The 25,941-nt window shown below is 46.7% G+C and overlaps 2 protein-coding genes across 2 annotated transcripts; one reads left to right on the forward strand and one right to left on the reverse strand.

The window, feature by feature from the left end:
* The first annotated feature begins 8,615 nt into the window (after window positions 1-8,615).
* Window positions 8,616-9,300, forward strand: LOC123435801 (histone H2B.1-like). The gene has a single exon (XM_045115592.1). It carries the CDS (start codon window positions 8,687-8,689, stop codon window positions 9,146-9,148), a length of 462 nt encoding a protein of 153 aa, XP_044971527.1. The 5' UTR covers window positions 8,616-8,686; the 3' UTR covers window positions 9,149-9,300.
* Window positions 9,301-11,447: 2,147 nt separating this feature from the next.
* Window positions 11,448-13,919, reverse strand: LOC123435769 (cell division control protein 48 homolog E-like). Its single transcript, XM_045115590.1, has one exon. The coding sequence runs from the start codon at window positions 13,917-13,919 to the stop codon at window positions 11,493-11,495; it is 2,427 nt and encodes an 808-aa protein (XP_044971525.1). The 3' UTR covers window positions 11,448-11,492.
* Between the last annotated feature and the right edge of the window lie 12,022 nt (window positions 13,920-25,941).

A 25,941-nucleotide genomic window follows, 5' to 3' on the forward strand; every position in this document is an offset into this window, starting at 1 on the left:
TGTCTATATTGTGGCTCAACAGGCCACCCAAGTTTTCTATCTGCCATATTTTCGTCAAAGTGTTAAGAACCTGGAAGGTTGGTATGTTGTGTTCGATGTGCCGCCACATCTTAGACCACCTCCCCCAAATGAAGACGATTATGAACCTCAAATTGACCCAATAACATATGATGGAGAAATTCTTCCAAGAATCACGTGGCGTCAGACGTCGTACCCGAAATTGCTCTACGACCACCTTGAACACGGAGGAACAAGACTCACGTGATGATGAGGAAGAAGTGGAAGTAGAAGAAGTTACCAATGCCGATGAGCTATCAATGCTTGATCGGTTACAAAAAGGCCTTCCACATGATGTCCCTGAAACCGATGACGATATCAGTCATGACGACACGTGTGACACTGATGATGATTTTGCTTCAATTGACCATGGAGAAGAGACAGATGATCCAGACTATTAGTACTTTGTATGCATCCAAACATTGTTGTTTAATTATTCAATTATTAGTTGAATTATTCATGTATTTATTATTGTTCATTTAATTATTGTCCTTGAATTTGTACTAATTATTTAACTATTTATTGTTACAGGTGGTGAGACATGGCAGGCGGGGATAAGTTGAGGATAGCACCTCGGCAGCTACGGAGAACTTTGTTGCAGAGCTTTGCCGAGGAGCCCCATGGGAGAGGCGTAGGAAAGAAGAGAGGCAGAGGACGTGGTCATGGGAGAGGGAGGCTGCATGATAGGAGCAAGTCGCCACCACCCTCGGCTACTTCTGTCTCAGCCACTTCACCCTTGCAGACGAGGGTGTCACCGGTGCGGGATCCTCCCGTCCAGGAGCAGACACCGATGTAGGGGGATGAGGCGGAGGGTGCTGAGGCGGAGGCTGAGATGGAGGGGGCTGAGGCGGAGGGTGCTGAGGCGGAGGCTGAGGCGAAGGGTGCTGAGGCGAAGGCAGAGGTGGAGGGGGCTGAGGTAGAGGCTGAGGGGGCTGCCAGCAAGTCGGTCTACCAACGTGGTATGACACGAGTTCCAGACCTATTGGAGTTGCAGCACAGGGCGTTCATTAAGCCAAATGGCGAGAAGTAAGTTGATATATATTGTGTACCTTATATCATTATATTTCACCAAGTAGCTAATGTCTTTGCCTTATCATTTGTAGGGGGTGGGATTACCCGAAGAATACCCGGAATCCAAACTGCCTCCTTGGTGCTTTACTTAGGGAGCACTTCCCCGGGATAGTGCAGTTGCCCGCTGAGGGTATGGTTCCCGAGCCAGGACTCAAGTGGGAGCACTACCAAGCCGCTCTGCTCCCGGAAAACACACATGTCAATCGTGTTGTTTGCGTGAGCATGGCCGACAAGGTGTTGGCTGATTTTTGGGTAACTATTATTTTACCCAATAAAAAGTATACAATGTTATATATTGTTATTTCCTTCCAAATCATTTCACTATTCATCTATGCATCTATTTGGCATAATTGCAGAGTTACTTTAGGGTCGAGGAGGGGACAGAGGAGGCGGCCAAGAAGAACCTCGTGAAAGAGTGCAAGAGTTTATTGAATAACATGAGGCACGAGTTGCGTGTTCAGGATGTTCGAGATTGGTACGCCAAGCAAGGGGAGCCGAAGACAAAGACTGAATGTCGAAAGATTTACCTTGATAAGACCGAGTACATGGAGGTATGTACATTCCAAAGATCAATTCTTAGGGCTAGTTAGGTCTATTTAGTTATAATACTTAGTTTCATTCTTCATTAACTTACATTCATATGTGCCCCCGAGATGGTTGGCCGATAAGATGGATTGTTGGGAGATGATAGTGGACAGGTGGTGCACAGAGGCTTGGTTGAGCACCCACACTATGGCCAAGGACCGTCGTGCCCAATTGGTTGGTGTGCCACACCACCAAGGCAATGCCAACATCAAGCAATACGCCAAAAAATGGGTATGTGTTCCTTGTTTTGTTTCATCAATAATTCATTCGTTCATGATTTTTGTTGTACTAATTATTTGTCTTTTCGTGTAGGCCAAACACAATAACCAGCCCGAGCCTCAGGGATACGCCGCGTTTAGCATGGCCCATAAGGGCTCGTACAAGACGGCGAAGGCATAGTTTGAGGGGGACGGGCCGTCGGTGTACACAAGCCTGTCCGCCTACAACAAGATGACGTCTTATTCTGAGGTGGTCAAACAGCTGCGCGGGCCTGACTTTGACCCGAGCCAGAATCCTATCGATCCAGAGGCGTTGATGATCTCTGGTGGCGGTAAGAGTCATGGCACGCTGGCCATGTGTGATGGCTCTGTCCCTATCACTAAGACTCTATCTCAGATCAAGGTGAGGCAAACGAGCTCCGCTCCTGTAATACGGCAACGCGCGAGGCCAGTTGATCTTGCCATCGAGGTTAGTTTTCTTCATTATTTCTTTCGTTCTTTTGTCCCTGGATGGATGATGAAAATTCCTTTTGAGGAGTGGTTGCAGGCCGCACTTATGAAGGAGAGGGAGGCCACCAAGCTCTTGTTGGTGGAGAGGGACCGTAATACGCAGAGGTTGCTTGAGGAGGAGAGGGCACGCAATAATGCCCATGCGAAGGCCATGCACGACTTCGTTGCGGTAAGTCAGTTGTGTGAGAAGCAAGGCTATGTGTGAGACGCAACAAGGCTATTTCTTTGATTCCTCGAAAACTAATTTGCAGGCTATGTGTGAGAAGCAAGGTTTGCCGCCCCCTCCGCCGATGCCTTCTTCGGTGGGAACGGTGAGTTCCCTTTCAATGACCAACCTTGCACGGTCTTATACCATTGTCTGTCGCCGTGCTAACCACATATTTTAACTCTTGCCTTGTTGCAGCATCATTCGAGAGTTGAATCCCACGATCCCTTTACTTCTCCTGGTGAGAGCCCTAGCAACCCAGCGACCAACGGAGATGGAGCTTCTCCTCCGTTTCTTGGCATTCGGTAAGTTATTCCTCTCCTTCTTTTTCTTCTTATTGTTTAGATCAACTTAGATTATGCCATGCTTTAGTTAGCTTAGTAAATTCTAGTTGATATTAGCCATGCTTTAGTTAGCTTAGTAAATTCTAGTTGATATTAGAGCTCAAAAATGACATAATTAGTTTAGAAAGTTTTAAAATAAACCAGAAGAGAAGAACAAACAAGAGATGAAGAAATAAGAGAAGAAGAAAGAGGAGAAAAAAATAACTTCTCTTCTTTCTTTTTCTCCATCTTCTTCTTCTTCTTCTTCTTCTTCTTCTTGTTCTTCTTCTTCTTCTTCTTCTTCTTCCACTTCTTCTTCTTGTTCTTCTTGTTCTTGTTCTTCTTCTTCTTCTTCTTCCACTTCTTCTTCTAATTGCTTAGCTTAATTTAGATAACTTCTTTCTTATTGTATTCTTCTTCTAACTTCTTTCTCATTATGCAGATTTTGATAAAGCAGCATGGCATATGGATGGATGCTCGAGGGACTTTGTAATGCACTTGTGTAGTCTTAGATGAACTTTGTAATGCACTTGTATTTGCGGATGCACTTGTGATGCTTTGTAATACTTTGTGATCTTGTTTTCACTTTAATTACATATATTCGTGTTGTTTGCACTTTGTGATGCACTTGTGTTGTGCTGTTTGCACTTTGTGATGCACTTGTGGTGCTGTTTAGGCGCTGGGCAAATATATATATGTTGTTGTTTGTATCTATGTGTTTGCAAATGCAAGGAATTAACAGAAAACAAATATGAAAAAAAGCAGAGAGGGTCTTTGCCTACAACTTACTGACGGCAACGACTTTGCCGTCGGTGGACTAACGGCAAAGAAGACACGTGGCGGCAACCTGTGTATCTTGGCAACTCTGGGAATACCAAATTTTCCCACATTTTCGGCTTTGCCGTCAGCTGTGCTCCAGCTGTCGGCAAAGAGGGGACCAAGGGGACCCAGGTTTTCGGCGTTGCCGTCAGCTTTGCTATGGCTGTGGGCAAAGAGGGGACACACGAGACCCAGGGTTTCGGCTTTGCCGTCAGCTTTGCTACGGCTGTGGGCAAAGCCTGCCGTTAACCTTCTAACGGGGCTCGGCTTTGAGCCGTTGCTGCCATTGCTCTTTGCCGTCAGCCCGTGCCACAAAGCTGATGGCAAAGTCTTTGCCGTCTGTCGACCTTCAGCTGACGGCCAAGAAGGTGATTGCCGATAAAATCTTGGTCGGTTCCTTTGCCGACAACACACTGACGGCAAAGCCTTTGCCGTCCGTTAAACTGTCCTTTGCCGTCAGCTCTGGCTGTCGGCAAACCAGCAGATTCCAGTAGTGGTGGTGGCGCCTCCGTATCGCAAACGCGACGAAATCTTCTCTTTTTATTTTTTCTAGGACGAAGGTGAACTTATAGAGCTGAGATTGGGGGCGACAGAGCTACGTGGGCCCCACAAGCTTGCCCACCGCCACCAGGGGGGCGGTGCCAGGGCTCGTGGCCCACTGGCCCACCCCCTCAAGTGGATCTTTGCGCAGGTATTTTTCATATTTTCCAAAAATGTTCCCCATAAATTTTCAGGACGTTATGAGAACTTTGATTTCTGCACAAAAATAACACCAAGGCAATTCTGCTGAAAATAGCGTCACTCCAGGTTAGTTCCATTCAAATCATGCAAATTAGAATTCAAAACAAGGGCAAAAGAGTTTGAAAAAGTAGATACGATGGAGGCGTATCAACCCCCGGGAACGTGTTCGACTATCGTCGCCGAAGACCCGTGAACCGACGCCAAGCGAACAACTATCGTCGACGAGACCGGAGATTCCACGACATCCACGACGACCACGACGATCGTTGCTCTCCTACAACGAACCGAAACCCTCCGAATCGCACGCTTCGAAGGTATACCGATGGGACGTGTCGTGAACCGTATGCAAATGTTGTATGAGATGTACCGTATGTTTGCGTCGTATGTTGCCCGTTGCACATTGCCTCTCTTTCGTCACGCCCTCGACACATGGGAACCCGGTAGCGGGATCACCCCATCTTATGTTCGACCGCCTCGGTCCGATGACTTGAGCCATATCATCCAACAAGTTGATGAGTCATCCCAGCAATTTTGGAATCGATTCCTCACTAAGAAAAATCAAATTATCGATTGTTCGGAGGCTGAGGCATTAGCTTCCTTCAGAAACAATATACGAGATGAATGGTTAGCCCGGACGCTCATGACCTTACCTCTCTCATGACCGAGAGGCCGAGAACAATGATATCCCTTACCTCGCTCATGACCCGCTTCTGTGCGGGCGAGGATACTTGGCTAGCCCGTCGGAACAACCCTCATGCAAACCCCATAACTTCTACAGTCCGGAATGGCAATGGAAAGCCACGACGCAACAAGAACAAACGCCGACACAATGGTGGTGAAGCTGAAGACATGACAGTTAATGCCGGAGATAGCAACTCCAGGTCCGGACCGAGAAAAAAACCTTCTGAAGGGAATCGGGATGGGTAGACCACATTATAAAAAATACTAGACATGCCCTACCAGATCCACGACACCCAAAATAAGCCGCTAGTCACACCAACTGTAACTATTGGGTAATCAAACATACGAGCGAAAATATACCCGAGGACCATGAGAAGAATCCCCCCGACAAGGACGATGAAGAACCTCATGGGCCGAACAACTGGGGCCAAAAGCATGTTCCTCTTGAGGTGAAAACCGTGAATATGATCTATGTAACGCACATACCAAAAAGGAGAGGAAACGAGCACTTCACGCCGTGTACGCCATAGAGCGAGTAGACCCAAAGTATAACCCATGATCGGCATGTCTGATCACTTACATCTGCACGGATCACCCAACCAGTATTTGGCATGGGGGTTCGACAACCTTGGTGCTCGACCCCATCATTGATGGGTACCATTTGACTCGACTCCTCATGGACGAAGAAAGTAGCTTCAATCTAATTTACTCACACACAATGAGTAAAATAGGTATTGACCCGTCAAGGATCAAACCCAACACCACCACCTTCAGAGGAATAATTCTTGACATCGAGGCGCGTTGTTCGGGCACCATAACTCTGTAAGTAGTGTTTGGTTCGCCCGATAACTTCCACAATGAAGACTTGATCTTCGACATTGTTCCTTTTCACAACGTGTATCATGCACTCCTCGGTCGTACAACGTTCGCTCGCTTTAAAGCCATTCCCCATTATGCATACGTAAAGCTAAAGATGTCGGGACCTAAGGGTGTCATTATCATCAATGGTAACACTAAGTGACCCCTCCGAACATAGGAACATACGACAGCTTTGGCAGCCGAAGTACAAGCTGGAAATACGACTCCAACATCCCAAGGAACCGTTAAGGAACACAAACGAGCTCGTGCTCTGCCGCAGTTCCGGATCTCTCCCATGATCAAACTAAATAAGGAAACGCTCCACACATCAACACCTCACCACCAGCAAAGTATGTGCCTCAAAGGCACAATTTTGCGCTTATGATACCATGGGAAGCTGTGGGGACCGATTACACGAGACCAGGTGTTTGGCTAAACCGAACTATGGTCATGACTGTCCTCGGACACATGCAAGTACCACATCTTTTAATATAGGAAGAGAACAAAGCATTAACACATCGTGAATACATGAACTTCTCAAATTACGGCAATCACCGAAAAGAATCCCAATTATTGTCAACTTGGGGTATGTGGATGAAGACACACAATAGGTGCATACAACTTGCAAGACAGGGTCCAAATCACTCTTATATTCATGAAAAAATAATAGGTTCACATATGAAATCATGGCACTCGGGCCCTAGTGACAAGCATTAAGCATAGTAAAGTCATAGCAACATAAATCTCAAAACATAATCGATACTAGGGATCAGGCCCTGTCAAATTAACTCAATTACATGATCAATTCCATCCACACCCATCACCGTCCAGTAAGCCTGCAAAGGAATTACTCACTCCCTATGGTGAGCATCATGGAGTAGTTGATGGAGAAGGTTTGGTGATGATGACGGTGACGAACCCCCCTTTTCGGAGCCCAAAACAGACTCTAGATCAGTTCTCTCAAGGAAGAATACGAGGTGGCGGCAACTCCAACTCGTAGATCGCAATGAAAATTCCTCTCTGATTTTTTCTTTGAGTATGTGAATTTATAGGACTAGAAATAGGATAGGAGGAGCCTCGTGGGCCCACTACACAAAAGGGCGCGACCTAGAGGGTGGTTGCGCCCTATTGCCTCGCGGTCCACACAAACCCCCTTTGGTAGGTCTTTGCTTCGTAATTCATTATAATTCGTAGAAAAAAATCATAAAAAGTTTCGTCCAATTATGAGAACTTTTATTTCTACACAAAAACAACATCAATGTATTTGTGCTGAAAACAACGTTAGTCGGGGGTTAGTTTCATTCAACTCATGCAAATTAGAGTTCAAAAAATAAATAAAAATATTTGGAAAAGTAGATACGTTGGAGACGTATCTGCGAGAAAGTTGCTTTGAGGAAGTTGCAGCAACACTTGCGGCAAAGAGAAGCTGCATAACAGGGTGAGGTTGACAAGATTTTGTCGATGGCATCTCAATTCCACATCTGGTTGTCGCACGTGAGGACCTCAAGAAGCTTCGTTGGCGACATTGTCTCCCCCGACGGCGAGGCGATGATGAGATGGGCCCGACGACCGTAGATCACCCTGGGCGTCTGGGTACCCGAACCCGCTACCCGAACCCGAACCGAACCGAATTACCCATAATGTCGGGTAATTCGGGTATCGGGTAAGGGTTCGGTTCTCATTTCTTGACTATTCGGTTTTCGGGCTAGGGTTCGGGTTCTAGTGTGGAAAACCCGAAATACCTATACTACCCAAATTATTCATACTGTCCAAATTTTTCATGCTATTATTACACTAACTTGTTACCCGTACTAACTAAAATACTCATATTACCAAAAATACCCATACTATCCGAGTTATTCATATCAAAAGTTGATGTATGCTAAGAATATTTTGGGTATTTTGGGTACCCGAATTACCCGAACCAAAATTTTGGATAATTTGGGTCCGGGTATTTTTTTGACAGAAATAATTTTGGTTCCCATTATTGAATACCCGAATTACCCATAAACCGAACTACCCGAACCGAAATAATCAAAATACCCGAATGCCCACGCTGAGCCGTAGAGGTCTCAAGGCCGGAGAGGCGCTCGCAGAGGCAGGCGGCAGCTATAGCGGCGATGCGGGATTTCGGGGTTGACCTAGAAGGACGAAGGGGATGAGTGATTAAATGCTAATGCCTTTATAACGAGCCATCCATGTGCGTCTATTCGCATGGCTTGAGCCTGCCTCGCTAGAAACGACCGAACATCGGTTTTCAATGAATCAAACCTAAAAGTGTTTTAAGAACCGTGTGATAAATGACCAATAATATATATGAATGTAAACCAAACATCTCAACACCAAAACTTATATTCATCCGTTCCGCCTATGTTTTTGCCCCATAGCTATCCGCACCGGAACAAATCAGGATCGTCCAATTTCAATAGCAGCGAACGCTTCACACCGTTCCACGTCACGGATCCGAGCCACTTACCCCTCCACCAATCAGCGCTCACACCTCTCCCTGTATAAACCCACCCGCCCCTCTCCTTCCCGCACATCTCGTTCCAAATCTCCCAATCTTTCCCGCACAAACAAACCAGCGCCCCTTCCCTCGCCGCTCCCTCGAAGCAGCGATGCCCCCCAAGGCGGAGAAGAAGCCGGCGGCGAAGAAGCCCGCGGAGGAGGAGCCCGCCACTGAGAAGGCCGAGAAGGTCCCCGCCGGGAAGAAGCCCAAGGCCGAGAAGCGGCTGCCGGCGGGCAAGACCGCCTCCAAGGAGGGCGGCGGCGAGAAGAAGGGCAAGAAGAAGGGCAAGAAGAGCGTGGAGACCTACAAGATCTACATCTTCAAGGTGCTCAAGCAGGTCCACCCCGACATCGGCATCTCCTCCAAGGCCATGTCCATCATGAACTCCTTCATCAACGACATCTTCGAGAAGCTCGCCGGGGAGGCTGCCAAGCTCGCCCGCTACAACAAGAAGCCCACCATCACCTCCCGGGAGATCCAGACCTCCGTCCGCCTCGTCCTCCCTGGGGAGCTCGCCAAGCACGCCGTCTCCGAGGGCACCAAGGCAGTCACAAAGTTCACCTCCTCTTAGATGCATCTCTAGCAACTGTAGTTGGGTGCTGTTTATCTAGAATTTGGGTTGCTCAATGGAAATTGGTGGAGTAGCTGGGTTGGTGATGTTACTGTGTCATGTAACTGATCGATGTGAAATACTAGTATTGGTCTGCTGCATCTTTTGGGAAACCTAGGTTTTGAACTAGTTACTCGTTTTATGCATGTCCTAGTTATTTGACTGATCTCTGTTATGTGACTGTAGTTGATGTTTATGTTCTTGTTACCATATGATTTTGCTTTCGGAAACCTTGAGAATCATATGTCAAATTGGCTGAAGAAACCAGTTTGGTTCCATTTATTGGACATTTCTTGAGAGCCAGCTGCATTGCAGCGATCGATAAGCAATCAGATATTCTGAAAAACAACTACGAATTCGACAGATTTGTACAATTTGTGACATAAAGATACCAAATCTCTAAGAGAAGACTGGTGTTGCAGGCTATGTACACTGGCAATGATGGCATGAACACCTACAACTTCTGTAACTGTCTTTTATCAATGTTTTACAGATATGTAGCAATTCAGAGATCGTTGAACTGCAAGACTGGCTGGTGAGTACATCATTTGTAACTTTCAAGTTCCCTTCTTGATTTGGTGATCTGATATTTATCCCTGTAGGCCTACAGAGGCTATACTGAAACCATCAAGAAAACCTGGCTCCTGTTTTTCATCGTTTACCCTAGAACAGTCCATGTTCATCCGCAGGAGAGCTGATTTCATACTTGCAAACTGCTACATATTTTTGTACGTCAGAGCAGATGTATCAATGCTGCACAGCCATGGTTTCCAAGATATAATGCTGATCTTTTATCATACTGTACCTGCCATGTAATCGGATGCTAATAGTCTAATACATTGCATTGACATTCAGGTACTGAGTGTGTCACTGTTCTCCTCTGACCAGCAGCTCAACACAGCCCGTAGAGCAGCAAACGTACTACAGTCTATGGGGAGAACAATTTCTACACAGATTGGACAGCGAGACAGTAGGACATCAAAGGTTGTAAGTATTACTTTCCACATAGTTGAGACATGTGATGTTTTTATTTCGTCCAGGTGAAAGACGATCGTCATTATATTTCAACATAAGGCAACTTAGCCCGACAATGAATGACGGATCAACATCAACATGAATAATCCAGTTATTTTTTTGGAGAATCCAAAAGTTGAGGTCGGTGCCAACTATAGTACGGAAAGTACATATATAAAGTGTCTCTGCTACTACACACATGCTTACCATGAACAAGAGCTTATATCTGTAGTTTTCTACAGATTTCAGATATCAAATAAGATAGTATATAGGTAGCAATTTGTACAGGTTTAAACATCCAAACAACAATTCTTCTCATGTGTCCTTTATGGCTCCTATCAATATTTCAGTGGAAACCAACTTGGCCTGACAATGAATAACTGATCAACATCCACCTGAATAATCCAGTTATTTTTCCGAGAATCCCAAAATCAAGATCAATGCATTGTAGATTTTAGAGACTATAATGCCTACTCGTACACAATGAACAAAAGAAAAATTCAGCACACCGACATTCTAATTAATCTTTTTTCCATAACTGAGACAGGTGAAGTTTTTTTTCTCTCATCTAGGTGGAAGACACAGTCTTCATTATATCAGAGCATGAACGTAAAAGTAAGTACATGGCCTTTCAGTGTCTTATACAGATGACATCATAAGCAAGTGAAACAAGAAATTTACATCAAGTTGGCACGACAGACAATTCAAATATATAATCGCCTTCAGCTGCCGCGCCAGAAGATGCCAAAGGCAGTGAATAGCTAATCAACATCAACACGGATATAACCTTCTAAGTTGTGAATTATTTCAGTTACTTCGTTGGAGAATCCAAAAATTGATATTGGTACATTTTGTATAGACTAAAAGTTCAGCTAATGCTAAACTAATTTGTCAACATTCCAGAGAGGCTGTGGAATTGTTCAGTACAACTAACCATTTGCAACAAAAGAACAAAACAAAAACCAAAGGGCAGTATAACAGAAGGTTTATTAGCAATGACAGTGAAAGTAATTGGACTAGTAAATTTAATAGAAAAAAAGCATCACATACAATGATGCTAATAACCTTGTCACACAGACTGGAATCGGAGACTAGGTAATGCTTTTATCTTTTAGGTGAAGGATACAATCTTCAGTTTATATATCACAAAAAATTCAAAAAACAAGTTTATATATCACATGGACGTAAAATAATTACAGGGTCTTCCCATTCTTACAGATGATAGCATAATATAAATAAGTACAACAAGGAAATTACTGAATTAGGCTAAGTTCATGGCACAGCAGACAATTTAACTGTACAAATCATCGTCTTCAGCTGCCACCGCAGCGGATGCAAAAGGATCGGTCGCAGTGGTAGCACCTGCCACCGGCTGGTCAGGGAAACGGAACTGACTGCCGAAACCACGTGATTGCTGCAGCGTCTGAGCAAAGGCCTGGTATTTGCGAATATCGGCATCACTCACACTCCGGCGTGCATACCTCATGCTCTCCTCGAAGTGAGAAGCCTTGATCTCAGCGATTTCATCCATTTCGTCTTCCTCCATGGCTTCAGGGTTTTCCTTGCGTCGCCTCTCCTTTTCCATGTCCTTTTCAATGTTCTCTCTGATGGCATATTTGCATGCACGCTGGCAGATTTCAGTGATATCTGCACCGCTGAACCCCTGTGTGTATTTGGCGAGAGCATTCAAATCAACATCTTTGGCCACAGGAGACTTCCTGAGGCAGGCTCTGAAGATCTGGAGCCTGGATTCAACATCAGGTAGAGGAATGTAGATAAGCTGATCAAGGCGCCCAGGCCTGAGCAAGGCAGGGTCTATGATGTCTGGCCTGTTGGTAGCGCCGATGATGAACACGGTTTTCTTGGCATTCATCCCGTCCATCTCGGTAAGAAGCTGATTCAGCACCCTATCGGCGGCACCTCCGGCATCGCCAACACTGTTTCCTCTCTGAGTGGCAATTGAGTCAAGCTCGTCAAAGAAGAGGACGCATGGCGCTGACCCCCTAGCCTTGTCGAAAATCTCACGCACATTGGCCTCACTCTCACCAAACCACATGGTAAGCAACTCTGGCCCTTTGATGCTGATAAAGTTAGCCTGGCACTCGTTAGCAATTGCCTTGGCCAACAAGGTCTTACCACAGCCCGGAGGTCCATAGAACAGAACACCTTTGGAGGGAGACATACCAAACTTCTCAAATTTCTCGGGATGCTCCACCGGATACTGGACGGTCTCCTGCAGCTCCTTTTTGACGGTCTCCAGGCCACCAATATCCTCCCAAGAGACATTTGGAACTTCGACAACGGTCTCACGAAGAGCAGATGGGTTGCTTGTCCCTAGCGCAATCTTGAAATGGTCGTTCGTGACAGCCATGGAATTCAGTATCTCTGCATCAATGGTGTCATCCTCGAGGTCTATAACGTCCATCTTCTCACGGATGCACTGGAGAGCAGCCTCGGTACAAAGGGCAGCAAGATCAGCGCCGACATACCCATGAGTGTCCCTCGAAACATGCTCCAGCTCAACATCTTCAGCTAGCTTCATGTTTTTAGTGTGAATTCGGAGAACCTCAAGCCGTCCAACTTCATCAGGGACCCCAATGTCGATCTCCCGGTCAAACCTACCAAATCTTCTGAGAGCAGGGTCGATGCTATTCGGGCGGTTGGTAGCACCCATAACAATAACATGGGCACGTGATTTAAGCCCGTCCATAAGAGTGAGCAGCTGCGAAACAATACGCCTTTCGACCTCTCCGTTGGTCTTGTCTCTCTTTGGGGCTATGGAATCAATCTCATCGATGAAGATGATGGCCGGCGCGTTCTTCTCTGCCTCTTCAAACGCCTTTCTGAGATTGCTCTCACTTTCTCCGGCCAGCTTTGACATAATCTCTGGGCCATTAATCAGGAAAAAGAAGGCACCTGTTTCATTGGCCACAGCTCTAGCAATGAGGGTCTTGCCAGTCCCAGGTGGCCCATACAGCAAGATGCCCTTGGGAGGCTTCACACCAATGGACTTGAACAGCTGGGGATGGCGCAGTGGGAGCTCAACCAGCTCTCTGATCTGGGCCATCTGTTTCCTGACCCCACCGACATCGTCGTAGCCGACATCGTCCAGCTTCTCCTCATCCTCCCTCCTGACCGGTTCGCCGTCGCAGAATATCTCTGTATCAGGCGCGACGATGCAATACTCTGCAGGGTCAGTCTCTATGACTTTGAACTCCACACTTGTCATCCCGCCTCTCACAAGGAAAAGGTCTCCTTTTCTGACGGGTCGATAGGCTTCGAGGAAGTATGGTCTCAGGAAGGCTTCGAACAGGTTTCCGTCGATCCCTTCCACCGTGTCGTCGATGGGAAGTACGTGCACGCGCTTCCCGTATTTGACGTCTGGGCACTGATGAATAGAGACGACGTCGCCGAGCCGCACCCTCAGGTTCTTCCTGACGACCTTGTTCATCCGGATCTTGGTATGCTCGCACGTGTCGTCGGGTAGCGCAATGCAGACCGTGTCTTTCCGCTTCTTGCCCTTGAGCAGGAGCGTGTCGCCGGTGAAGAGCTGCAGCCTGTCTATGGTGTCCGGGTGTAGAGCGACGGCGGAGTTATCGTCGCGGGTGGCCTCGTCGACCACCAGCCGGTTCGGTGACTTCTTCCTCTCAAGAATCGCCGTGGAGTAGTCCTTCTTCCCGCTCGGATCGGAGGAAGAGGGCTCGCCGTGGATCGCCATGGGACGCGGATTTGAGATGCTCGATTCGATTCGATTCGATTCAGTTCGTCGCGCTGAGTTTCGTGGCCTCGTGGTGCAATGTGAGGAAGAACTCGAGGGGGTTGGCTTACCTTTTATAGCCTCTCCTCCTCCGTGGAGTGGGGGCTTTGTTCCGACTTCGTTTCGAATCGAAGTTGCGGTACAAGTCCGAGCTGAAAAGGAAGGGGAGTCGGCCTCCAGTCTCCGGACGGAGTCGGCCTTCTTCAGCCATGGGAAGTGATCAGGTGAACGAGATTCCACTTCAGCTAGGAAACGGTGGAGCGGTGGCCTCTGATGGGTAGTGTTGGCACATAATGTGTTCTGATTTTTTTATACTATATTGTTTTGAAAATATGCTATTAATCATTCTTTTTATAATAAAAATATATTAATATCATGAAGATATCAATTAGATCCGTCATCAACAACAATGCAACGTCGTAAAGACATTACATACATACATAATATACCCTTCGTGCGGCTCGGGTATCGCAAGAAGGGCGACGCTGGAGCTGTCGACGAAGACCATGTGTTGGACGGCGGGACTGCGGGTTCGTTTGGATTAAACATAGGGGGTTTCGGGTAAAATGTAAAAAACGATTCGTTTCCTAACTTAAATCCGGACTGCGGGTTGATTTCAGGAAACGTCACGGGCTTTTTTGCAAAAACGCCACGACGGACGAGAGAAGCGCTCCGCGCTTTATTATTAAGGGAGATATGCTATTAATCATTCTTTTCGATAACAGAAATATATTAATATCGTGGAGATATCAATTACACATATCCTTTACAACAACGCAATGCCGTAAAGACATTACATATATACACAATAAAAAAGATCAATTCCTTTTAGCTGCAGCACGAACCACCACCTAAACACCATCCAAAGTTCAAATTCTTCAAAAACGACACCTTCAAAAGAAAAACAGTGCAGAAGCACCATCATCACCCGAACATAGATCTTAGATTTTCACCCGGAAGATGATTATGGTCAAAACAATACCTTCAACAAGATCAATGCGAGGCACATCCAATTATGGTCAGACCTTGGGTTTTCACCCTGAAAACTAAGGTTGTGTACTTCACCTGTGTTGCCGCCCCCACTTACCGCTGCCGCTGCTACGAGTCACGAATCACCAAGCAAAGTCCTTATCGCCACGAAGACTCGATCCGCCATTACAAGGCCTCATACCTCAGTCGCCATGACATTCTCCTCCACTTTCTTTCACCATGAAAATTGAAATACCGACGTGTCACATAATGTCAACAAATACTGAAACATCGCGTCACACCCTCCCGAGGCCATTCCGTCTGAAATAGGGGCGCACATGATCGAATCCCATACGATCCACAATCCACATGCGTCAAGCACCCAATGAAGCTCTCTCACGAAGCATTTTGGAACTCGTCAACGCCCAGATCCATGAGGGTCGGCAACCAACAAAATACCATCTTAGAGCAAAAGAACCCAAGGATTGCGGCACCCACCGGTTCCTTACATCAGGCCAAAGATCTCAACGAGCACCGCCTCAACCACCCGCAACACGCGTGGATGAGTAGCTGAACCACACCGAGCCCCCGATCCACTCGTCGTGCCGCTCTTGCCGGCCACGGCGACAGTCGAGGTCGCTGAAGAAATCTAGGGTTGCCGCCCCGGCGCCCATCTTTGCTGGACAAACCACGCCATCCAGTGCCACCATGAAGATCCGCTCGGAGATCGTACAACGCGAGAAATGATGGGCCTTCGCCGCCATAAGTCGCGTGAGGAGGACGAGGACCCGCCGCCACCGTTAGCCTCGTGGCCTTCGACCAGAGGTTTTCCTTCCGCGGCAGCGGGGGGAGCAATATTGGAGGGGGAAGCAGTGGTGGCTGTGCTAGAGATCCGCACGAGTCGCCCCTCGTGGGAGTAACACAGGGTAATGCTTGTGTGTGCACTTCTTGCCGCCTTTAGGTCCAAACACCTGGTAGGGAGTTCATAGAACGTGTTTGGTTCACCTCAGGTAATGTATTCAACTTTGTAATCAAATGTACTATGCACTACATTAGGTGAGGTATTGAGTGAATTCTCCTACACTAATAATGTTAAAGTTAAGTGCGTAAGAAAATACTTTCTTTCGTTCTTTGTCACCTAATCCTAGCTAGACGACTATGGTGGAATGACCTAACCGACCGCCCAGGTCGCCCCTGACGACTTCGGAGGTGCCCGCGCCGCCACACCAAAACTCCGCAACGAGCCATCCAACCCCTCGCAGCTGCTGGACAACGGCGAGAGAGCGCTCTGAGGGATCGATAGAAGACGTGTCTAGAGGGGGGGGGGGGCGGTGAATAGACTACTTGTCACGATAAAAATTCTAGCCTTACCAATTTGATAAAGGACATAATTTCAGAAATACTAACAAGTATAGTGCACCCTAAACATGCTAGTCAACATATATGGTAGCGGAAAAGTAAAGACTTTGCACATGTAAAGGAGTAGAGGTTAGGAAGATCAAACGCAAAGGTTGACACTACGATTTTTGGCATGGTTCCGATAGACGGCGCTATCGCTTAAGACGACCAACCGGACCGCCCCCCTTGAGAACGTGACACGACAGCTGGAGAAGCTGGAGACCATCCCGAACACCCCCGTAGAAGGAGAAGAGTGCCAGAACACCCATTTGACTGCGACATAATAAATGCCAGGACATGACAAGCAAGATCTATTTATGGATCCATAGGGCACACTCCCGCTAGACGGGGCGGGTTCCAAGCTCGACTCGACCAGAACGATCGAGGTCGGGAGCAGCAGCGGGGTTGGATTTCATATGATCTCCAGCATGACACAGCTCAGATAAGGGGCGCCGCTCACACAATGTGCTTCATAGAGGAGGTGATTGTGACAGCCCGATGCCGACGCCCCACAAGATTCCCCTTTATTTTCGTTTCCGTCGTGTGATTATATTCGTTCGTTGCATCATCATGTAGTTTGCATCATGGCATCTTGCATCATCTGTTGCGTGGTGTTGTAACGCCCAAGATGCGACCCTATCCTCAATTTGGCACGAAGGCCTCGTCAGGGATAGAAGCGCATCTCGTCGTGTCACAAGAATGGATATCGTTACAAGTACATGTACTGAGAAGAAGAGATATATATTCAGAGTTGGCTTACACTCGCCACAAGCTACATCAGAGTCACATCAGTACATTACATAATCATCAAGAGTAAGAGCAGGGTCCGACTACGGACGAAAACAAACGACAAAAGAAGAATGACGTCCATCCTTGCTATCCCAGGCTGCCGGCCTGGAACCCATCCTAGATCGAAGAAGAAGAAGAAGAAGAAGCAACTCCAAATGAACAATCAACGCGCTCGCGTCAAGTAACCTTTACCTGTACCTGCAACTGGTGTTGTAGTAATCTGTGAGCCACAGGGGACTCAGCAATCTCATTTCCAAAGGTATCAAGACTAGCAAAGCTTATTAGGTGAGGCATGGTTAAGTGGTGAGGTTGCAGCAACGACTAAGCATATATTTGGTGGCTAACTTACGAGTACCAGAAATAAGAAGGGGAAAATCTACGCATAGCTGACGTGAACTACCGACGATCAAATGAATGATCCTGAACACCTACCTACGCCAGGCATAACCCCACCGTGTCCTCGATCGGAGAAGGATCTCACGAAAGAGACAGTCACGGTTACGCACACAGTTGGCATATTTTAATTAAGTTAACTTCAAGTTATCTAGAACCAGTGTTAAACAAAGTATCCACGTTGCCACATAACCGCGGGCACGGCTTTCCGAAAAGATTTAACCCTGCAGGGGTGCTCCAACTAGTCCATCACAAATTACCACAAGCCGCATAGAAATCCTCAATCACGAAGCTCGCGACCTCGTCGGATTTCCTAGTGGAAAACCTCAACTCTGAGATTACCCAAAGCATCACCGGAATCCCGATGCACAAGATATCTCGTCAAAGGTAAAACTAATCCAGCAAGGCCGCCCGACGTGTCGACGATCCCGATAGGAGGCGCGTACCTCGTTCTCAGGACACGACGGATGAGCGATGGTTACCACGCCAAACGCCGAGTTGCCCCGGGTAGCGTTAATAAGCTGCTCTGTTTTGGACCAACACTCATGAGGAGCACTGGCCCGGGGGTTGATTAAATTTTCTTGGGTTAATTACTCCCTATGTAGTTCATTAGTTATTATGCAAATGTAGTACCAAAGTTGGGCCTTGCCAGACCAGCTTTAATCTAAAACGAATTATCAAGGGGGTCCCCATAACGACCCCGATCGTGTTAGGAGCGCTCATTTATGGAACATAACACCGGTAGCCGAAAACTAAGGGGGCAAAGGTGGAACAAAACACCAGGCTAGAAAGGCCGAGCCTTCCACCTTTTACCAAGTATATATGTGCATTAAATTAAATAGCATTTACATATGGTGATATAACAAGGAACCCATGTTATCACATGGAAGCATGTGCACCTGCAACTAGCAACGCTAACGACAGGGTTAAGCAAGCGGTAACATAGCCAATCAGTGGTTTGCTAGGTCGAACAGGTTGAAGGTTGTCATGGCAGTGTTGAGAGGCTGATATGGAAACATGTGGTAGGCAACGAGACATAAACGATAGAAGCGATAACTAGCATGGCAATGATAGTAATGGTATCTGGGGAAATGATCATCTTGCCTGAGATCCCGTTTGGAAGAAGAACAACTCGGAGAAGTCGGCGAACCAACGTAGTCGAACGGGTCCTCACATTCCGACACGCTTGCGGAACTCTATCGAGACGGAGCAAACCAGAAACAAACATCAACACAAATATTCACCACACGATGCACAACATGATGCAAAACCTACCATGATGCATGATCAGATCATCGATGCACGGGATGGCATGGCAATTCACCTCACGCAAACACTACACTTTAATTGAAGCTCGATATGCAACGGGTTGCATATCGACGAAACTCCACATTTAATTATTTAATTCACTCTCGATTATTTACACGGCAAAATTAATGTTGTTTAACATGGCAAGGGTGATGCGACGAACCTACATGGCATCCTAGTCAATTTAACTCGCGTAACAAAGAGCGGAGCTACGGCACAAGAGGCATGCAACACATTAATATATATGCCATGAATGCTTCATGCATGCAAGCTCAACATCACGGGCAAGAGAGAAAGACACATGTGTCGCCACGGTGAGCGAGAGGGAACCATGGCGGCAAATCGAAAACGATGCCACGACAACGTTCATATCCCGATACTCAACGAGATATCGGTGACAACGAATAGGGAGCGCGTGCGGGAACGGTAAATAAAGGTGGGGTGATCCCGACTACCGGGTTCCCATGTGTCGAGGGCACGACGAAAAGGAAGACAACGTGCACGGGCAAACAAACGGTGCATACATACGTTCATACATGCATTCAACTTGTTCAACACATACATTCGTACATCACTAGCACACGGTACACGACATGTCCCCTCGGTATACCTTTGAAGCGTGCATAACAGAGCGGATCGGGTCGTAGCGGACCAACGGTCGTCGTGGAAGTCGTGGTCGTCGTGGAAGTAGTCGTACACGCGCCGGTAGTTGAAGTAGTGGTACACGGTCTCGTTGACGGTAGTCGTACTCTCGGCGTCGGCAGACGGTCTTCGGCGTCGGTAGTCGTTCACGAATCCGAAGATGTCCGGGGTCGTCGGGGCGTCGTGATACTCGCGGCGAACTTGTTGATTCCATGGAGGGGGGTTGGTGCACGCGGCGTCGCAAGCGGCAGCAACACGCAAGCAAGCAAAGCAAAGCAACATCAACAACACTAGCTATAGCAGCAGCGGCTAAGGCACAGCAAGCAACCTAGCAACAGTAGCTAGCATCAACACATCTATTAGCAAGCGAAGCAAAGCAACAGCCAGCGACAGGCAACAACATCGGCACCTAACAACATCTATCTAGCTAGCAGCAAAACGCACAACAACTTAGCAAAGCTTCAGGCAGCAAGCACGCAAGCAGCTATAGCAGCACCATGCCTCGGCCGGCAGCTACAGCAGCTCAACAGCAATAGCAAGGCACCAGCGACACAGGACAACAACAACAGCATGAGCGCGGGGCGACAGCAATAGCTAAGCTAGCCGCTCGCGAGCACTCGGCAGCAGCGCAGGAAACTCCAAGCAGCAGCGGCCGACATCAACAACCGCAAAACGTAGCAACGATGGACAGCAACGGCACGGCACAGCAGCGAGATCAGCCACGGGGGCAGCACCTTCGCACAACACGGGACATCAACAACCAGCGCAGCAGCAAAACGGCGGCAAGCAACGCTAGCAACAGCAAGAAACGACAGCGACACAACAGCGGACATCAACATCGACGGGCTTCAGCAACAGGCTGCGGTCGGCAGCAGCGACATGCCGCAGCGACAGCAAGCAGGGCAGCAACCAGGGCAGCAGCTTAGCGGGCAAACAACAGCAACATCACACGGCAACAAACAACAGCAAGTAACAGGCGGCAGCAGGCACAACTAGCAGCGAGCAACGCAACACAGGCAACATAGCAGCAGCAACGGCATCGACAGCTCCATGGCACGCAGGGCGGCGCGCGCGAAACGGTGGGGATGGAGGCAGGCGGGCTCCGGCGGACGGCGCGGGGAGACGAGGAGATTGGCGCAGTGGCGGAGAGCGCAGGCAGCGGGGCGGCCGGAGGCGAGCATGGAGGCGACGGGGAGGCGCGGGGCGTGGGGCGGCGCCGGCGGCCTGGAGGTGGGCGGCGGCAGCAGAGGGTCTCCGTGCTGGTAGGGGAGGTCGGCCATGGCGGAGTGCTCGGGACGAGCTCCTTCGGCGGGGGCGAGGGAAGGCGAGGTCGACGGGGTTGGCGCGGGCGAGCAGGGAAGAGGGAGGCGCTGGGAGGAGGAAGGGGACGAGGGGAACGGGAGGAACAGGGGAGATCGGGAGGAGAGGGACGAGACGCAGGGGAAGAACGGGCTAGGTCACGGGGGGGCGGGGGGGGGGGGGGGGAAGACTGGGCCTTGGGCCGGCCGGCTGGCTCCCTCCTCTATTTGGGCTTTTCTCCTTTAAAAAAACAGAGAAGAAACGTAAAGGGAAAAAATAGGGTTTTAGCAAAATGACGAAAATGCCTTTTACTCCTTTAAATAGAAATACCCAACGTTAAAATAAACTGGGCATTTTTTTTAAACGAACAAAACTAAAACCTTATAAAGAATTAAAAATTAAAACCCTTTTGTAGGATAAAATAAAACCTCTTTTAATTTAAAGAATAAAATAAAAGCTTTTAAAAGAGAAAAGAAAAAGAGACGGCTTAAAAATAAAACAAAAGGAAAAATAAGATTAAAAACCCAAGGGTTGCCCCCACATTTAATAAAAATGACATTTTGAAAGAAGACGAATTTTTAAAGAGGGGTTAAGTTTGAAATCCTTAGCAAAACCACAAAAACAAATTAGGAGGGGAGAGGAGGGTTTTAGGTCGGCGGTGCAACGGGGTTTAGCGGTGGCTCTCGCGCAACCTCTCGCAACGCTCCAATAAAACAACGCCACTCACAAGGCACTAACACCCAACAACATGGCAACAAACAACACCGACAAAACACCGATGACATGATGCCATGCATGATGCGATGATGCAAACTAAATGACGATGCAACAAACGAAAAAAATAACCACACGACGGAAACGGAAAGAAAGGGGGATCTTCTGGAACGTCGGTCTCGGGCTGTCACAACTCTCGTACACTACAAGAAGATCTCATCCCGAGATCCAAGAATGATAGGGGGAAGAGGATGAGAAAGAACAAGAGGTAAAAACTTAGTCGCTTCTTTGACAAATGAGTGAAACCAACGATCCTTGAAGGTTGCAAGGAGATGAGGAATGACATGAGAAAGAAGCCAGAATTCACGGAAAATTTCGGCAGCACTTCGGTAGGAAGATGGGACAAAAAATTCGAAAAGGTGGGAGAATTAGACAATATTCACAAAAAACAAGTAAATAAAACAAGGGAACACCATGATCTTGATAGAACAAGAAGCTAGACCCAAAAGAGCAACATCACAAAGCCTTCGGAACAATAGAATAGGAACTAGCTCAAGCGGAAGAAGAGAATGAAGAAAGGAATGACAACTACCATCACAATAGAATTGAAGAGCCTCCGGATAGAAGAATAGACGGAGTAGTTGGAAAACCAACAACGAAAAGAACAAGATAGTAGTGGGCTTATGAAAATCATCTCAACATATATGAGGTGACAACCAACCACTAAAGAAACAAGGATAGTTGAAAGCAAAGATAAGAAAACTTCTTACACCAAGAGGGTGCATTGAGAACTAGGATTAATGACAAGCACCATGATAGCACAATCCATAGGAAAAGCTTTAGGTGAAGTCCAAACCAAGATAGCTCAATGAAGAAATCATGGTTTGCAGATATCTCATGATCATAGAATTGGTGGGTTTAATTATCTCGTTCTTCAAAGGAAAACTCTTCGAGGCTCCTACACTAACAAGAAGGCTATAATACCACCTCAAAGGATAAGGAAGAACAATTGCACATATAAATGCAAGAGAAAGGATACTTGAGGTACTCCAACAAGAATCTTGAAGAACACTTAAGAATGAATCACATCCTTGATGAACCACGAAGAAGGACCTCTGTATACAAATGAACGATGCAAGGATATGAAGGTAGAAAAGAATATGATTATGACCTGCCAAGATTTGGATGAAGCCTCACAAAGGGATACTAAAAAGAACTTGGGACTCCGGAAAAGAAAGATAGGCACTTGAGAAACGAATTGATATCATGAGCCACTCCGGAAGAAGAATTGAAATCTCCTGGAAGAAGGAAGAACAAGAATAAGAATTATATTATGCTTATCCTTCATCAAGTTAAATTGATGACAAGCAACGGATTTAGCATACCACTTATTCCTCTAAAAATAATCTTGAAGAGGCAGAGAGATAAGCACCACTTAAAGCATAAATGAAAGAAGCACGGGTAAGAATTCCAATTGAATGGGAATACCAAGAAAGCATGGATACACATGAGAATGAAGAGATCATGATCCACCTGAGAGAGAAATTTAAACAAGACACCAGAATAATTGAGAGACGAACGAAGAGACAACAATTGAGAAGATTTGAGGATGAAAACTGAAAGCTGAGAACGAAAAAGTCCTCTGAAACTATGGCCTTCGGAGGATCGAGTAATAAAAACAACTCAGAGAAGCACCGGATAGCACGAAAGGGATTACTCATGATTGGAAACAATTCCATATTATAACACAAGGCTGAAATGATGAATATCTAAGAGAATGAACCAAGATTCGAGAAAAACACTCCTTCGAATTGCAAGCTGAGAATGAAGACGAGAGCAACACAAAAAATTAATGAGACACTCCGGAATAAAGAAGGATGCAAGGTTGAGCCAAATAAGAGAATGAATTCAAATAGAACTTGAAGAAGGGATATGACTGATGAAATTCATACTTACTTCATAGTTGAAAAGAATTAAAGATCTCCGGAAAGAAATTAAAAGAGCCAGGAAAGATCCTGGGAAAGAACGTGTGGGTTATGGGCCCACTCAAAGAAACCACCGTTGAAGAGATTACTAGAACGGGAGATATTGCACCGGTAAAAACAGAACTAGATGAGGTTGAGCACCTCGAAAGAATTAAAAGAATTGAAAACACGAAACTTCCGAGATATCTTCAACACTCCCGATGAAAAGAGAGGAATGAATAACCAAGATAGCCTGAAAGAATCTCCAACATGAAAAAGAATTACAAGGATAATTAGGATATGATGAACACGGATAGCCGAATTAAATTCACCGGTAAGGATGACAAGAATGAACAAAGATGAACAGGAAGCTCCTGAGAATCTTCACAACGAATCACCGGATAAGATAGAAAATAACACATAGCGGAAGCACAATGAAAAGAAACTCTTGGATGGAAATTGAATCACTGAGAAAATGGCGGGAGGGTGGGGAAAAACAAAGACAACTTGGGCTAGATGAGATGAACTCCGGAATAAACGAGAGAAAGATCTTGCAAATTGGAGAGGGTTGAATCCACTTGGAGAGAAACACATCGGTTGAAAAGACTTGATACGATGACTCCGGTTGAAAGGAATTGATAAGACAATTGATAGAGCAAAAGAATTTGCATTCACATAAAAATTATGAGAACACCTCTTAGGAAAGATCTGAAATCACCACTTGACATCGAAGCAACTTGAATTACCATATTTAGCAAAACAAAGGGTGCGGCTTATGAAACAAGCCAGAACAAACTCATGAGAAAGGTTTCCGTTCGACATTTTCGTGGACAGGATCGCACGGGCACGATTTTACAGTAGTCATCAAGTGCAAGTCAGTGCACCCGACATACGAAGCGTCCCTGAGTCATAGCAAGCTACAAGGACTCTTTAAGACACAACGTGTACCGCTGTAAGTCGACCGTGAACAAACGAATCCACTAAATGTCGAACCCGAACCTAACATCATGCATTTGTTGGAAGATTGTCCTATAAGCAACTACTTGAATTCCCACCTATGAATTCCCGAAATATCTGGTCATGCAATCTGGTACACGGATACAAGGAGTAATAATCACACAACTCCTATACTAACCCGTCACTTGTATCACATCCGTCAACACATGACCAGAATCTCGGACCTTCATCTACAACAGACCCTCGTGATCACAACGATACAAAGTATGGCAGTACTCCCGAACAATCTACACCAGTACTGGGGACATCAGGGTTATCTCGCCACTACTAGTATTGAAGCAATTACGAACATCCTTCGTTCTGAGATACTAAGAAATCTGAATGATAACGATGTGCTCAAGATCCCCTGGAGCTCAACTCCCCGGAAGAAGATCAAGTCAGACAGGAGGCACCAAGACAAAACTCCGTCACATCGGCATCATATAGATTCCAACAATATCCGCGTGATCCTAAAAAATTTTGAGTGGGAAGAGGAGTAGAGTAAATTATTACGTCAAGATTCCTCACCAGAGCATAGAAGAGGAGAAAAAAGAATCCTACTCTCCGATATATAACTAAGACTCAAATAGTTTTTCACTAGACTCGACTCGGCCAAGTTCGATCAATCAAGGGGGCTCCTAGGTCGGTCCTTGCTCTGATACCAACTTGTCACGCCCAAGATGCGACCCTATCCTCAATTTGGCACGAAGGCCTCGTCAGGGATAGAAGCGCATCTCGTCGTGTCGCAAGAATGGATATCGTTACAAGTACATGTACTGAAAAGAAGAGATATATATTCAGAGTTGGCTTACACTCGCCACAAGCTACATCAGAGTCACATCAGTACATTACATAATCATCAAGAGTAAGAGCAGGGTCCGACTACGGACGAAAACAAACGAAAAAAGAAGAACGACGTCCATCCTTGCTATCCCAGGCTGCCGGCCTGGAACCCATCCTAGATCGATGAAGAAGAGGAAGAAGAAGCAACTCCAAATGAACAATCAACGCGCTCGCGTCAAGTAACCTTTACCTGTACCTGCAACTGGTGTTGTAGTAATCTGTGAGCCACAGGGGACTCAACAATCTCATTTCCAAAGGTATCAAGACTAGCAAAGCTTATTAGGTGAGGCATGGTTAAGTGGTGAGGTTGCAGCAGCGAGTAAGCATATATTTGGTGGCTAACTTACGAGTACCAGAAATAAGAGGGGGAAAATCTACGCATAGCGGACGTGAACTACCGACGATCAAATGAATGATCCTGAACACCTACCTGCGTCAGGCATAACCCCACCGTGTCCTCGATGGAGAAGGATCTCACGAAAGAGACAGTCACGGTTACGCACACAGTTGGCATATTTTAATTAAGTTAACTTCAAGTTATGTAGAACCAGTGTTAAACAAAGTATCCACGTTGCCACATAACCGCGGGCACGGCTTTCCGAAAAGATTTAACCCTGCAGGGGTGCTCCAACTAGTCCATCACAAATTACCACAAGTCGCATAAAAAT

This window comes from Hordeum vulgare, chromosome 1H (genome assembly GCF_904849725.1).
Source record: "Hordeum vulgare subsp. vulgare chromosome 1H, MorexV3_pseudomolecules_assembly, whole genome shotgun sequence".
In the NCBI taxonomy this organism is placed as follows: domain Eukaryota; kingdom Viridiplantae; phylum Streptophyta; class Magnoliopsida; order Poales; family Poaceae; genus Hordeum; species Hordeum vulgare.

Coding starts and splice junctions, on each gene's coding strand:
- LOC123435769 (XM_045115590.1), bottom strand. CDS start 13,919: ATGGCGATCCACGGCGAGCCCTCTTCCTCCGATCCGAGCGGGAAGAAG.
- LOC123435801 (XM_045115592.1), top strand. CDS start 8,687: ATGCCCCCCAAGGCGGAGAAGAAGCCGGCGGCGAAGAAGCCCGCGGAG.